We start from the raw sequence: 15,831 nt of genomic DNA on the forward strand, positions 1-15,831 counted from the left end.
CCTCAATACAGTTGCTTCCTTGTTTTTGGCTACTGATACTGCAGCATCAATGCTACCTTACAATTGCTTTCAATATGCACCAAGAGCTGTTTGATGGAACCTAAGCGAGTCTGAAGTTCTGTATTTGGGAAAAAAATCAATATTCAGATACTAAAACAGTTTTCAGCAGGAATCAAAATTGCATTACTACTTTGTAATTGCATTACTACTTTGTCATTCAATAAACTTAGCACTGCCTTGGAAGCAGCAAGAAATTACATTCTTAAAATGCTCACATATATGACTTCGTCACATCCTGAAACTTGGCACTGGCTCCTTGGTGAAAGAAGTTTATCATATAGAAAAGGATACTTGAATGACACTTTCATTACTACACTACAACCTGCTGAGCTCTATAACTGTATGCACCATGAAGCCACTGTTCCAAGTACCCTCACTGTACTATAATACTGCTTCACACTCACCATGAAGGCCCCTACCTGAACAGCATGTTAAATTCTAGTGAGAAGCTGAGGTTGTTTTTAAGTTAGTCCCAAAACTCATCTTTAGAGGCAGTCCATGTGTGACTCGTGCTTTCGTTATCAGCAAAGTACGTGTGATGTTACCTTACTGTCCTATCAAAAAACAATCAGCTGCTCAAGTCCACAGTAACAATGTAAGAGAATATATATACATTAAAGCTATGCATAAACATAAGATTCGATCCTCCCTTAGAAAATGGATGGTGATAGAGTCTTCCTTTTGAAGCAGAGCAATCCTGGTCCTCATCTAGGTAAGACAGAGAGATTCCTTGCAAGTGCCAACAAATGACTGAGATTAATCAACACATTCAAAACTCTTAATCCTGTGAAGAGTTCTGTTAATAACATCCTTGTGTGCCCCAAAATACTGAAAAGACCAGAGGCTGAAAGACAGAAATAACAGGATAAACCCTATCAATCACAGAACACTCAAGCCAAAGCGAGCTGCATCTTACTGCCCTCTTGTTTCATAGGGGATGCACAGGCAGCAGATTTCTTTTACTAAGATGTCATTAGTTTAATTGTATGTGTATGCTTACGCTAATAGAACTGCAATGTTTTCCACACAGCTATTCATGCTCCAAAGCACAGCTGCAGGTGAGGAGTCCTGCTGTTTTGTTTTTAAAGCATTCCCTGCAGCACAAACCTGCCCAACAACCACTAACTGCAATGGGGAAGCAGCACGGGTCATCCATTGTGAAACCAACACGGGAGCACACAAACCTGCCCTTAATTAAGGCAGCTCTGCACTGGAAACCCTCACTGAGAAACAATGAAGGTAATTAGGCTGTCAGGTCAAAAGCAAACTGTGCTGTGAAAACAAACATTTGAGTTTGCTGGAAAACAGAATGAGACTTTCCATCCTTAATGGCAGCTCAGTAATTTCTTAAGGTATCAGCAATGCAGTTTTCAGCACGTGACAAGGTGCGCTTTCTTCTTCCACAACTTACCCTGTTTTGTCTATTTTCAACGTCTAGAGAAATCAGGGTTTCCATCTTATCCATCATTTACTGCATTTAAGACAAATTGTGTTCAACACGTTTAAAATCGAATGTCAGAATCAAAGAACTCTGAGTGAAAAAAGTGAAAAGAAGTGAAAAAGAGAAGTGCTCTACTCACGTGGTAAAACAAGCTCCTTGTTTTGCTTTGCTGTTAGAGATGTCGAGTAAGGAGATTGTATTTCCCACACAGGGAAAAGGGGGGAAGAAAAGAGGATGGAGGGGGAAGGGGGAAGGGAAAGGCGGTGCAGGGGCAGCAGGTGGCGCTGCCGGAGCAGCCCGCAGCCCCCGGATAGAGAACCTCGGTATCATTAAGGGTCCCTTCCAGGCTGGGATGTTGTATGGAACTACGACCCTCAGCACGGCAAGAGATGGGCGTTTAGGAGACTGCTTTACTCACAGAGCTGGATGGTTTGGGTTGGAAGGGTCCTCACCTCACTCTGCACTTGGACAACGACAGCTTTCCTGCGGCTCTACAGAACCGAGCCGTGCTTTTTGCCTTGGGGTATCTGCTAATAGAACAAAACCGGCTCTGCCGTCTGTAAGCGTGGGCAATTAGGATGTCAAACGCAAATCCGCAATTCAGGCTCTCTTTCTAAACGAGCAAAGATGACAAATTAGAAAGCCGAGCTGTATTTCAATGCCTGCTAAAAGCTTTTTCTGCCACAAACGAATGTAAATCACTTCCGAGCTTCAATTATCTTTAGAAGTGATCAAACCGACCTTAAAAACGCTGGGAGTGACAGTAAGGCCGGTGCAGCCGCTTATTTTAATCACAAATCGTTCTTCATTATTGAACGCTCCCCAATCACCTTTGAAATCAGATCCCACATGATGCAATGTGCCCACGTCTGATGATGGAGGAGGTAGCAGAAAACAATGTTTATTTTTAGCCTTATTCTGGAATTAAAGATGTCGACAGAGCCTGGATGTCTGCCCACCAGGCACAGCTTCCTTCCAACAGCCATAAACCAAAAGGAGGGGAACACCTCATTGCACAAAGGTAAAAGGGCACAACTGGAGTTGCAAGCACGGCTCCTATTCAGAGCAAACACTCCCATTTAAAAGCCATAGGAGCCAGCAAAACAAGAGATTTTCCTTCTCCAAGCAGCCAGGCTCAGCGAGAGATGGAGAAAGCCCTTCAGCTTCCTGGAAACATCAAGAGAGATCTGAATGCATCACAATGAGGCGCTCAGATACATCCAAAAGAGAAGTTCCTACCTGCAGAATCCTCCCCCTTAACCAGCTGAACAGAACAGCGGTGCTTGGCAAAGCAGGCCCCACTTGCTGGCACAGAGGCCCAGTGCAAAGGACAGAATAAGCGCTTTGCTCACATCCAGCTCAGGCCTCTAGAGTTACCGAAGGGAATTAGATTAAAAATGACACAGAGAAAGTTATGGACTGTGAGGAGGAAGAAACGAGAGCCTTATTTCCTTTGACCACAGAGCCCTGTGCATGATCCCAGATCTCCAGAACCTGCACTGTGTACCCCCCCCTTAACCAATGCTATTTATTAAGAGGTCCACTCTTAACGGAAAAGGAAATTAAAACATTTGTTCACTGCTACAGAACATCCTCTACAACCCGTGTGAATAAATAACCCTTCATCTCGCAATTAAAATGTTCGCTCCTGTCTGAAGTTAATGCAAAGGGTTTTAATCGCTGCTTAAGTCAAGCAGTTTTAATTACTGGAGCTTCCAGCATAACAAAAGATTGTGATGTTATCATACAAGCAGTTACTTGGCCTGGACATAGCCACAATGTAGTGACAACAGAGATCACTGAATTGACTGGGCTTGACAGACAGCAACTAAAGGGAAGAAGAACAGAACTGGAATGTCGTTTCCTCCTGGAATTGCAGGTAATGGTGTGTCTTGAGGGCGTAGGAGGGAATGGCAAGGAGGGAACCTTCACACCATTTCCTCATCGAAATGAAAGTATCCAAAACATCCAAAGGAAACAGCCAAAGAAAACAGAAGTAGTTCTGATAAACACCGTTGGCTTTTGGATGAGTTACTTCTAAGGATGATTTACTCCTTAACTCCCATATGTAAACTTACCTGAATAGAGCTGAAGTGATTATTTGAATGCAAAGACAGCTTGTGTTATTTTATTGTTACGGACTAAGGAAGACAAAAGATATCGAAAGTACTGAAACCCAAGGTATTGAACTAACAGGGAGAAAAAAGACTACAACAAAGCACATTAGGAATGTCACAGCTACACATTCCCTTGTTACCGGTATCACTAAAATGCATCAGCAAGTTCCAAAGAAAAAAACAATCACACACAAAAGAAAACACAGCTTCCAAGATACAAACATCCAGAAGAACAGGGAGGGGATGAGCCCCTTCCAGCCTGCAATGCCAACTGATGGATGTACTCCACACCATGGGATGCAGAGCAGGAGGACGATCTGCCCTCCAGGAAGCACCCACCCACCCCACAGCCACAGCTCTGTGTGATCACACACATCTCACATCTTTATAATCACAACCTTAAAGCGCTTCCATTTCATTCCTGCCCTCGGCGTTTGTGGAGTTTTGTGGACTGCGGAGATTATAACCCACTCAGTTAAAAACGGAGCGTATGAAGTTTCTTACCTCCTATATTCTGGATAATTATTGTAGTTGCAACAAGGACCTATAAAACAAAAATTGATTTCTTTAGAAAGGGTAGGGATAACTGGAGTCGTATGCCTGGAACGGTCATAAAACACATACGTATAATCTTAAACAGACCAGATGCAAAAGCAGCAACCAGTACTGAAAGGAAAGACATCTTCTGCTTCACTGAGAGTTCAACACATGGAAACCAACCTTAAATGAATATAAAAAGCAAAGCAACCCCTGAAGAAAAATACACTTTCATTCTGAGACAACAAAACAAGAGTAGTTAAAGGGCAAAGCTTTGTTTTGCAGAGCAGGTTTAAAATCATGGAGAACATAAGTGCTTTCCCATCCATGTTAGGCAGCTAGAAAGGGAAATAATCCTTTGCCTCTGAAAAAGCACTCAGACAGCAGAGATGATCTACACAGCCTATTCCTCACTCTATGTAACTATGAATATTAACAGTCACAGACATTGTCCTTTTAAGCCTATAAACCAGACAGACATTTCTTTTTTGTGCTTGCTATTATTCATATAGGACTCATATAATATAGAGACGATTGTAGGGCAATAAAAACACTTGACTGAATCTAAACAGTTGTCAACTCCCAGCTGACAAAACCCCGGCAGTTGCGTGTGAAGTTTTCCCACTGTTTTCATTTCAGACCTAACACAGTGCCCTCATCTACAGTGATACAGTCCTTGGTGCCGTACATCATCACGTAGTAACACCTTCCTACTACCAGAAATCAGCCTGGAAAATACATTGAAAACAAAATGAAATCAAGCCACGGTTATGGCAGGAAAGTTCCTTGTTAAGATGTGCTGATTCTTCCCTCATCCAAGCCAGCCGCTGCTGATAGAGCACATCTTAACATACAGAGAAACAAAAAGAAACAAAAACTGTGCAATCTGTGCCTGACCGAGCTGAGAGAAGTTCAGGGGCAGCGCTGGAATTCAGAATGACCGTGATAAACGACAAGAGTCTAAAAATCAATAGCACCAGTTAAAAGCAATGCAGTCAGGAAGCAGAGATCAAATGCAGGGCTTACAGTTATTAGACTGCAAATGGAGAAAAGAGCCTGAGATAAAACAATTAGTGGCAGCCACAGCAATGGCAAACCTTGTTTATCCCTGGCAAGTTCTCAGCCAGAGTCCTGCATTCCACTGTTTCATCAAGATCTATGAACATCACAGATACTTCCACAGAGAAAGGTCGGTGCTGCAGGAAAACATGGGTTCCTCCAGAATAAAAATCACCACAGTAAAGCTGTGATACCTCCTTCATTGGATAACACTGAATATCCACCAAATAAATATCTGCCATGAATTGTTTCCCTATGTTTATCCCTGCACTGCAGAGAAGCTGGGGGGGGGGTGGAGGAAATCAGTCACATTGTAATATCTATCTCCTTAAGCCCTGTGCTTCTATGACTGCTGCACCTAATGGGTTGTGGTTAACATCACACCGCCCCTCTTGTGAAAATAAGATGATAAATCTCGATATTAGCAAGGTATGAAATCATCTGTTGAGGGCGATCGCATCTTAACTCCCCTCGATAGATATTGATCTCACACACCACTCACTCATTATCTGCTCGCTAATGCTAATGGCAGCTTGCACCTAACAGCTGAGTTTTAATTCTCACATGAAAATAGAAGTGAGACTCCGGTCTGTTAAGCAGAACTCAATTAAAGAGTTGGGTTTTTTTTTAAAGAAAACTATTGAAATTGCAGTTGTGTGGCCAAACCTGCTTTTAGAATCACTTAAATGACACAGGGCATAGTAGTCACAGTATTATAGGCACAGCATTCACCATTAGGATGTTGTGTTAGTGGACAATAATGTCCAGCAAGAAAAACAGATTCAGTTCCCATCGCTAAAATGGTACAACTCACATGCCAAAAAAAAATTAACATGCATGAAACATTCCTGTTTCCTTATGTTGCATAAACTGCATGAAAGGCAAACACCATCGAGCTCTATGAGAACCTCCAACAGCAGCAGTAAATCAACCAGGCGTCTCTAAACAGCTCATAGCAACGGTGCAATGGGACCGAGACCAACCTGTGATGGATGGCTGAGCTGACCTGAGCGCAAAGCGAGTGAGCAGACACTGGGAAATGGAGTCATAAGAGGAACGTGTGGGCAGGAAAGGAGCACAAAACCTCGCGTGTAAGAAGTGTCTGTTAGACAGTTAATGACCTTCATGCTTCCGCAGCACAACACATGGGCTGAAAGGGAGGAAGTTGTTGGTTTGGGGAACTAAAGGATTTTTTTGTTGTTGCAGTATCAGAATTTTAGCAGTTACACAGATTGCATCCCTGTGCCCTTTGCACTATTGCAATGAAACAGCTGTGTATAAGAAGTAGGAGAGCAAAGAAAGAGGAGCACACACCAAACGCGCTGCACCCAACACTTGCCTTTCCTGCTGATCCAAACGCAAACAGGCCAAGGTCCTCATAGGAGGTGACAGCTGTTGATGAGAAAGAAAGAAAAAAGCTGAAATATTCCTAACTGCAAAAATCACCCAAGAGCTCCAGCTTTGTCTTTCTGGTTTTTTACCTCCTTATAAATGAGCACAGCTCAGGATCTGATTAAGAGACTATTTTATAACGCAGCCCACTTAACAGCATCAGCAAACGCTTGTATTCTTGCTACAAAACATCCACCCAACCATTCAGACTCACTAGAAATTCAATGTACCATTAAAAACAGCCGTATCAGAAATACCAGCACTGCACCAGAGCAATCTGCCTTTCCTAGAGAGTTTTGCAAGCAACACAGATGAAGAATTTTGCCATTAGACTCGCAAATGAGAGGCGAGCTATCTCTAGATTTTATTTCTTAAGTGCATGTTTGCTTTTAAGTGAGGACAGTAAGAGAAAGGTGCCTCCATCGTTCCCGAACATAAACACCAATCAATCACTGTGATGGCAGCTTTCAAAAACACAGCGCTCCTCACTTCCAAGACTGCTGAAGGTAAATGCCTTCCTGGGCTGCAATCTGTTACAAAGGGCAGACGACAACAAACAAAACCAAGCACGCCAAAGCAGGGGTAAAAGCAAAGCAAAGCAAAGCAAAGCAGCCTGCCCTTACTCGCACCTTTCCCAACTAATCACACCACAACAGCCTGCGGTTTCCTGAGCAGCCAAAGCTCACCTCTAACACTGAAAACAACTCACAACGATCCCTTCTCAGAAAGGAGGAAATCATATTGAAGCCTTCTTTGTTGCCCTGCACTCGAAGCTCTAACGACACCAAAAGGATGAAAGCTCCAGAGAACGACCCAGAGCTCTAAGTGTCTCTAAGGGTAAAATTAACCTCCAAAGCACAGAATTCTCTTGATGGTCGCCTCCCCTTCCTTGGTTCCAATCCATGGGCTACAGTTGCTCCTCCTGCTGCTTGTTCCTTTCACATCGAGGGCTGGGGGAGGAGGCGGCTCCATTCCAGGGCTGCAATATTTAATACACTTAATTGTCTACTTCTGGATTTCACCCTCTGTTTTTCTTAGATTTGCATTTATAAAGCAGTTAGCAACACATAAATAGCATTTTAGAAGGCCATCCCTGTTGGCATCAAACAGGAGCAAAATGTTAAATATATTTGAGAGCTGCTTGTAATGCATGGGAACAAATATGTTCTGCACAGAATTCCAAAGCAGCATCACGAAGCCTTGGAAGAGTTTTTGTAGTCATTCTGGTTTTGTAATCAATGCAGTCCTGCAAACACTGAGGGAGCGTTAATACTTAACCACATTAATACTTAATCACATTACTTTGGTACTTTCAATAATATACAGAAGAAAATATCCAGCTCTATTGGCAGAAATACATGCTGCCTGCCTGGGTTCATTTCTTATATGCTAGTAATGGAAATCGCCCATTTCACCCCAAAGTTAAAAGCAAAGCAATACTCACGAGCAGCTCCAAATGGATAAAAGCAAACAGCCATGAAACTTTATGGGACATCCCCCTGAAATTCCTCATTCCTCCACTTACACCATTTTGCCACCCCAAACCCTAAAACAGCTTCTTTAATACTGGATTCACAGGAGGAAACGCCGTCCAACCCAATGGCACTGTTTGTTTTCTAAGTCATTCGGCCTCACTAATCATTTGACCTGCTCAAAGCCACCCCAGACCAACATCACTTACAAACTCAAGGCACTTCTTTGTTTTCAAACAACAACTTAAAAGCCCGCACTTAAATTCCGCTCTGTTTGAAATGGAATTAATATTACAGCTTCCTTTTCAGAAGGGCTTTTATAGGTTGCCTCTTACCTAGGATTACTTTTATGATTTCAATACCTGAAAGAACAGTTTATCAATAGGCCCATAAGGCTTTCCTGTAGCCTTTCTCCTTCACATTTTCCTAGCTCAGTTTTTTAATATAGAACTACTAACATCACTTTCCCATCCCTTACCACGGGTTACTCTTAATAGTGTAACACTGTCCACAGATGAACACTTGTTTAACATTAAAATACCCAGTGATTTACTTATTTACAGTGACTTCAGTTTAAAAGGTCACACATCTCCCTTTTTAGAGAGGATATTCCAAGGAAAAGCTATTTAATGTGCACTTGCTTTAGTAGTTCACAGGAACTACAGTTGATAAAATCACTGCCATCACCCCCTCGAAACAACAGCCATCAATGCAGCAGAGATACCCGAGTGTAGCTCCAGATCTAGGATGCCCCACCAGCACCAGGTGCAAACTACTTACTGACCACACGGTGCTCATTTCAGACTGAGGGACTCCTTCACCCCATCATTTAAGGTTCCTCCTTGCTTTTGGCTGTGAGCACTTCCAAAGTGCATTCTGGGGGTGAAGTGTTACTTTTGACAATAAATAAATGAGGAGTTAAACTACACTGGTGTATTTAGGTCTCCAAGCCCAGCTTCCCCCCCCTCATTCCTTCACAGTACCCCCAGCAGTTCTTTGCAAGGAGATCTTCCTATTATTTTACCAGGTAACAACACAATACCATCTCGTGCCTGTATAATAGAGAACTTAAGAGGTGAGCAGACATCACTGAGAAATATGTATTTACCTCTTATTATTTCTCTTGCTTAGTAAGTATCTTTCTAGCTGTTTATCCCAGGTTTTAATCCCTCTCTAACAAGCAGAGCTTCAGAAAGAAAGAAGAAAGCCAGCAAGCCATAAATCACTGAGCAGCCAATACCACACACAGAAATCGCCCTACCTCTGAAGAAGATTTTTAAGGAAAGCATGAAGCTGATCACTCAATAGGTGAAGACAGGAGCAGCAGATCTAAGGAGAATCGAGAAGCAATGATCAGAGAGCACAGTGCTACAGGAAGCACAGCCTGTAAGGATGCAGTGCAGCTTTCTCCCATCACCTTTGAAAAGAGGGGAAAGGAAATGAGATGGAAACAATAACCAGGTTCCTGGGAGAGATGGAGCCTCCCCACTGTGACAAGGCCTCTGTGTGCTGGGACTCAGGGAAGCAGCCAAGTGTTCAGTAACAATTAGAAACAAGCAAGAATTAAAACATTAGACTAGAACTCAAACATTAGGACCTCCTGGTTGGACATTCTCAAAGCAGTGTAATTTCTAAGCAAGAAATGCACGTCTCAGTATCAGAAATGCTGTGAAAACACACATCTGTGACGTCCTAAATCTATTCACTTCAAACAGTGGATACACGTGTGTTACAATTAGAACAAGGGCAGTTGGCTGCTTATTGAAAGCAGCACTGAGACTGCATGTGGAAAACCACACAGCAAAAAAGCACAGCCCAGCTCACACCAAAATCATTTTGGTGGGGAAATAGGAGACCTGCCTTCATGGGTGCACTGTGAGAGAAGTCAATGAGAAGCCAGGTGGGCAGGATTGGGGATAAATCACTTAGTTTGGCTTCTACTTTTTGTATGAGATGTTTTTAAGTGTGTGTGGGGGGGTTAAATGGCAAATGGCAATTGTTAGATGGAAGCAGATGATCTTTGAGGCCCTTTTCAACCCAGGCCATTGTATGGCCTGTAATGGAAGGCTCCCAGTTGATGGCAGTGGGACAGCTCCTCACTTACCGGTCTGTGTGCACATGCTGAGCAGCAGGAACACGGAGTAAGACGCGAGGCTGGCGACCATCAGCAGCAGGAAGCTGGAAGCACAAGGAACCCAGTGAGAAGCAGAACAACGCACTTTCTATCTTTAAAAACGTTCCGTTTGCGGAAAAAAAAACACCAAACAAACAATAATCAATCACGAGACAGGATTTCCTCATTTGGTGCCTTCCATTCGGGAGCCACACGGTCCTTAATCAGCGCACACGGGGCAGCGCTGTGTAACACCGAGTGAAGCGCTCAGCCCACACACCCCGCGGCCTCACCTGAAGCCCAGGACCCCGGTGCCGGCCATGGCGTAGGACAAGCCGAGGATGCCGCTGCCCATGATGGCGTTCATGAGGTTGAACACGGACAGGCCGAAGGAGGAGCCGCGCTGTGAGGAGCCCTGAGGGGAGACAGCGCTCAGCGCTCAGCGCCCACCGAAGCCGCCCGCCCTTCGCCCCCACACGCACTGTGCCCGATGCCCCCGGCAGCAGCGGGGCGCTGTCCCCGTCCTCCTCGCTGTCGCCGTCTCCATCCTCCCCCTGTCCATAGTCCCGCTGCCGCCGGGCAGACAGGTACCAGCCCCTCCAGGCCCCCCGCGGCACAGCCTCCATGTCCGCCCCGCACAGCGGCTCTGAGGGAGCGGGGCGTGAAGCCGGAGGGGGCGGAGTGAAGGGGGCGGGGTGAGCGGGGCAGCCCCGCCTCAATGTTTGAGGCGGCGCGGTTTGATGACGCGGGGCTCGGCATGAGGTGAGGGCGGACATGGAGGGGCTGAGTGCGGGGCGATGCGGGACCTTATCGGGACCTTATTGGGGACAGGGTCATACCCAGCATGGGGCGGGATGGGCCGCGTGCTTTGGCCCTGCTGCCTCTCAGGGTGCCGAGGCTGCAGCCACTCCCCCATCCTTCCTCCTTTTCTCCCCTCAGCTCAGTCTGAAGGAATCTTCCCAGCTGTAGGATCAGACGGTAGTTTTTGCCCAAGGAGGTTGTGGATGCCCCGTCCTTGGAGGTGTTCAAGACCAGGTTGGACGGGGCCCTGGGCAACCTGATCTAGTAAAGGTGTATGTTTGGTGGCCGTGCCAGGCAGGGGGTTGGAACTACATGATCCTTGAGGTCCCTTCCAACCTGGGTCATTCTGTGATTCTGTGAAATGAATGATTTCTCTTCTAGGATATTATGGCGATTCGGGTGCTCTGCCAGACTGCTGCAAACTAATCATTACAGGACAGCTGCATCAAATCCATCATTTCCTGCTGTTTGGATGCTGTTGGCACGGCATCCTGTCCGAATACCTGCACTCTTTGCAGTATTTCACAATAGAATTCACACAATGCCTGAAACAACACAGCATAACCCAAACCCAGAACTGTATTCGCCGCATCCTGATGTGCGTGGGATGACGCTGCTCAACCGAGAGGCCTTTAAAAGGACGGTCGTTGTTCCAGCTCTTAAAGTAAAGAAAGAAATCGTCCATACTTTGCTGAAGTCCCTAAAACACGCGGTGCTGCAGCGACCCGGCCTGAAGCGAGTGGTTGAGGATCCAGAAGATGAGGACAGTAAACTTGTTATATTGGATCCTCAGAAAATACCCGAATTCTCATTGGGAGAGTCAGAGAAAGAGGTATTAAAGCAGCTCCACGTTAATCCCGAGGTGTCCAAGTACAATTTGGAGCTGACTTATGAGAATTTCAAGTCAGACGAGATCCTGCGAGCAGTTCTGCCTGAAGGCCAAGATGTCACCTCTGGCTTTAGCCGCGTTGGTCACATCGCTCACCTGAATCTCAGAGACCATCAGCTCCCTTACAGACATTTGATCGGTAGGTCAACAACTCTCATCAAAGAGGTTATTTCCAAAGATATTATTAAATTTAAAACTACGACGTGTACAAAGAGAACTCACAAAAACTCTATTATTCCCTTATATTTCGGCATTAAACAGCTTTGTGCTGATGCTTTACCTGTACATAGAAGACACAGCTCTTTCCTCTGAGCAGTAACTGTGGTCTCACTTCACTGAGCTTTATGTCAGGGATAAGTGTGTGCTTCAGTGAGATCCAGTAGTGTGCAGTCATTGCGGGGGGGGGCTGTTGTAATATATGTTTGCTTTTATAAATGTAGAAGTACACTGCAGTGTTTGTATCTTCTATGTAACATTAAGAGGTTAACCAGAATATCTCCTGTCCTCTTTTTCAGGCCAGGTTATAGTTGACAAGAACCCAGGAATCACCTGCGTGGTGAATAAAACCAGCATCATTGACAGCACATACAGAAATTTTCAAATGGAAGTGCTCGCAGGAGAGAGCAACCTGGTAACCAAGGTACAGGACTTCAAACCCTCTTACTTTAACCTTGGTGTGCTAAAGCCTGAAGCCATATACAGGAGAGCTGTGGTGGGAACACACCTTGAAGGCCATTCACCTGCCCAGGGAATGCATTTGAATTGTCAAGTCAGAAGTGACAAGCAAATATTCTGCAGATGGTATTAGTTCCTTAGGCAGACATCTGGTGTACCACGGAGTGCACACTAAGGAATGCCAGCACACGTCAGTGTGTTTCTTGCTGGCAAAGCAGACACTGCAGTGAATTGGAATAAGTTACTTCAGCACCACGCAATTCAGTGTAGCGGTGTAAAGAGAGTGTTGTATTGCATCGCACTCTTGTCTGAATAAACACTTTGTTTCTAGGTCTGTTGGTAGGATGAGGGTCATCTTGAAGTTTGGGGTTGGATCTGCTTCCAGACCCTGTCACCTTGACAGATAAAATGTGTTTTTCCAGACAGCACAACTGGCCCCCGGTGGCTCTGGGTTTGGGTGACTGCTGCCCTTCTCATGCTGTATCATTCTCAGACACTTATTTATTGTGTAGGCTCAGTGCTAAGGAGGGTTTGAGGCACCTTCCCAAGATCTGTTTTCAATAATGGACTTGTCAGACAGCCATGAAACACCTCAGATTTTATTTTTGATGGTCATTTTAAGCTGTTGCTTTACTTCCACCTGGTGAGTAAGAAATGCACAGGTCAGCCATTGGGACTGACAGTTGAAACATTCCTTATGGCTATTTATGATGAGCAGACCTGTTTATACACATTACACATAGACTGGCATTTGTCCCATTGATAGTAAACACGTTACCTTTTATTTTTTAGCTGTCTTCATTACTGACGTTGCTTTTACATGCCTGGAATGTGAACACAGAGACTTACCTGAAGGTTTCTGTCTTCCAGGTCAAAGAAAATAATTTCACATATGAATTGGACTTTGCTAAAGTCTACTGGAACCCCCGTCTTTCCACAGAGCACGGCCGTATCGTTGAGCTTTTAAAGCCTGGTGACGTCCTTTTCGATGTCTTTGCTGGGATTGGACCTTTTGCTATTCCAGCAGCAAAGAAAAAGTGTGTTGTATTTGCAAATGATCTGAATCCAGAGTCCTACAGGTGGCTGCTGCACAACTGCAAGCTAAACAAAGTAGACAGCAAAATCAAAGCATTCAACATGGATGGCAGGGACTTCATCCTGGGGCCAGTGAGAGAAGAGCTACGGAAAGAGCTCGCACTTGTAAAAGAGCAGAAAACAGCTTTTCATATAGTCATGAACTTGCCAGCTCTGGCTATTGAATTTCTGGATGTTTTCAGGCATCTCTTAGTTGGAGAGCCCTGCAGCGCTGCTGTCCTCCCCACAGTGCACTGCTATGGTTTCTCCAAACATGAAAACCCAGCCAAAGACATCCAGGAACGTGCTGAGGCTGCTCTGGGAGCCTCCCTAGAGGGACGCTGCTCTACTTACCTGGTTAGAAACGTTGCTCCAAACAAGGAGATGCTGTGCATAACTTTCCAGATTCCAGCGGACGTGTTGTACAAGAGGCCCTGCCCTGCTGGAGGTAAGGGATGATCCGGCATGTGGATTTCAGGCTGCGCTTCTGCTGCTTGAGGTTGGTCCCACCTCATCAGTCCCACAGGCCACTTGTGCCACAAGTGTGTGTGTGCCACAGCTGCAGGGCTTCACACACCACCAGCAACCACGGTCCTCCCCTCTGATCCCAGCAGGAGCCTCCACGGACTGCACAGGATCCTCCCACAGCCATAAAGCAGAGTTTTTGCCTTTAGATATCCTCAGTGACCAACAAATCGCTCATTAGTTTATTGTAGAAACCAGATTCAGTGACACTGAGCTGGGCACAGTGTGACAAGTTGGGATAGGGAGACTTTCCATCTGCAGTTACATGAACTGGAAGGAGGTTTTAATAAGGTTTTAATGCCACAAAACATTTTTATGCTGTTACGTGCCGTGCTGAGATGTAGGTCAGGATGCAGCTCAGTGCAGGTGTTTGGAAAGTCTTCTTCAGCAGTCCATGAAGGAAAGACCTCCCTTTATTGCTGTACCACTCTCCATTTGTGTTTGGGCTCACTGCCTCTAGTTCAGTCCCCTGTGTGCTGCATGGCTTGTGCTTCAGTTTAGTCTATTTACTGCAAGCTCAATAACTTTTCCAACTTTCTTCTAGACAAACCAGCCTCGAAGCGCCTGCGTACCTGCCAAGATGTCACTGAAGAAGGCTTACAGAGCTGAAAACCAGAGTTCTGGTAACGACTGCTTAGTGTGCATGAGGTGTGCTTAGGTTTCCTCTAGTCCTCCCATTCAGTTGTTACCTACCTCAGGTGCAGAGATGCACAGTGTGCTGTAATTTTCCTTTGCGAGCACTGCTTCCTGCATTCATTATTTTCTAATTGTGGGATCAATCACCAGATTTTGTTCTTCTTACTGTAATAAATCAAACTTGGCTGTTTTTGTACAAAAATGTATTGTTGTACTCTGTTATTTCACACCCTGTCATAACGCAGACTGGGACGGTCTGTGTTATTTTAGTGCAGTTTGCAGTGAGAACAGATTTGAATGGTAGGACCTAGCAGGATGCTCTGTGTAACCCCTCAGTGACAGCACAGAATAGGATCCTCTCTGACAAATGGTCTTTAGGAATACTGGATTACTCTTAGCAGAGGCACAGACAGCAAGGCAGCCTTTCAGAGGCTGACCCTTTAAGGTACAGAGAGGCAGCAGTAGCCATGTGTAGCTCCTGTGCTTTTGGAGTAATAAATGCTTTTTACCACTAGGAGACTGAGCTGGGGTTTAGCTGACTCCTGGCTTAGAGTTAAAACAGGACATACCTTAATGCTATTTGCACACTTGCAGAATAAAGACACGTTTCTGTTCAAGCACCAGACTTAAAACCAGTAGGTGGCTGCTGGGTCCTCCTCTCATTGTGAGCCTTTCTCCTCTCTGTTCTTTCTCCAAGCTGTCCCCTACCTCTGTTGCAGCCTCTGGATGATCCTTGACTGGCTGTTTGTATTCCGTGGGGATTCAAAAAAGCATTGCCCTTAATTTCCTTTTCTTCCTTATCCAAACTATTGTTGGGCAACATCAACTGCAGATGATTTATTTGGGTAGGGAACTCACATCACGCTCTTGGTTTCAGATACTTTCCTTCAGCCCAAGCTCGCTCATAGCAACACTTGCTACATGTCCCTCACCCTCCTCACTGGGGCCAATGCTGTGTCCTAGTACTCACCAGCCTGCTGCTCTGGATCAGTGTTGCTCAGTGGCTCAGTTACAGCCTTACAGCCCTTTTCCCTCAGCCA

At 45.2% G+C, this 15,831-nt stretch overlaps 2 protein-coding genes across 4 annotated transcripts in view; one reads left to right on the plus strand and one right to left on the minus strand.

Moving 5' to 3' along the window:
* Positions 1 to 10,880, minus strand: part of SLC38A6 (solute carrier family 38 member 6) — a 34,285-nt gene extending 23,405 nt beyond the window's left edge. For all 3 annotated transcript variants that reach the window (XM_015865790.2, XM_032444865.1, XM_032444866.1), the window contains exons 1-5: positions 10,674 to 10,880; positions 10,485 to 10,606; positions 10,183 to 10,256; positions 6,554 to 6,606; positions 4,123 to 4,162 (exon numbers count right to left, since the gene is read on the minus strand). In XM_015865790.2, coding sequence (XP_015721276.1) covers positions 4,123 to 4,162; positions 6,554 to 6,606; positions 10,183 to 10,256; positions 10,485 to 10,606; positions 10,674 to 10,817 — 433 coding nt within the window. In that variant the 5' untranslated portion in view covers positions 10,818 to 10,880. The remainder of the gene's footprint in view (positions 1 to 4,122; positions 4,163 to 6,553; positions 6,607 to 10,182; positions 10,257 to 10,484; positions 10,607 to 10,673) is intronic.
* A 6-nt stretch (positions 10,881 to 10,886) lies between these two features.
* Positions 10,887 to 14,993, plus strand: TRMT5 (tRNA methyltransferase 5). The gene is made up of 5 exons (XM_015865787.2): positions 10,887 to 10,953; positions 11,374 to 12,020; positions 12,397 to 12,521; positions 13,427 to 14,078; positions 14,700 to 14,993. The coding sequence occupies exons 1-5, from the start codon at positions 10,910 to 10,912 to the stop codon at positions 14,762 to 14,764; spliced, it is 1,533 nt and encodes a 510-aa protein (XP_015721273.1). The 5' UTR covers positions 10,887 to 10,909; the 3' UTR covers positions 14,765 to 14,993.
* Positions 14,994 to 15,831: the final 838 nt, after the last annotated feature.

The sequence above is a fragment of the Coturnix japonica genome, chromosome 5, assembly GCF_001577835.2.
Source record: "Coturnix japonica isolate 7356 chromosome 5, Coturnix japonica 2.1, whole genome shotgun sequence".
Lineage (NCBI taxonomy): Eukaryota > Metazoa > Chordata > Aves > Galliformes > Phasianidae > Coturnix > Coturnix japonica.

Excerpts from the sequence above, each read along its gene's own strand:
- TRMT5 (XM_015865787.2), top strand. The coding sequence starts at position 10,910 with ATGTTTGAGGCGGCGCGGTTTGATGACGCGGGGCTCGGCATGAG. Across the intron at positions 12,021-12,396 it reads CCCTTACAGACATTTGATCG|GCCAGGTTATAGTTGACAAG; the intron begins GTAGGTCAACAA and ends CCTCTTTTTCAG. Across the intron at positions 14,079-14,699 it reads GAGGCCCTGCCCTGCTGGAG|ACAAACCAGCCTCGAAGCGC; the intron begins GTAAGGGATGAT and ends ACTTTCTTCTAG.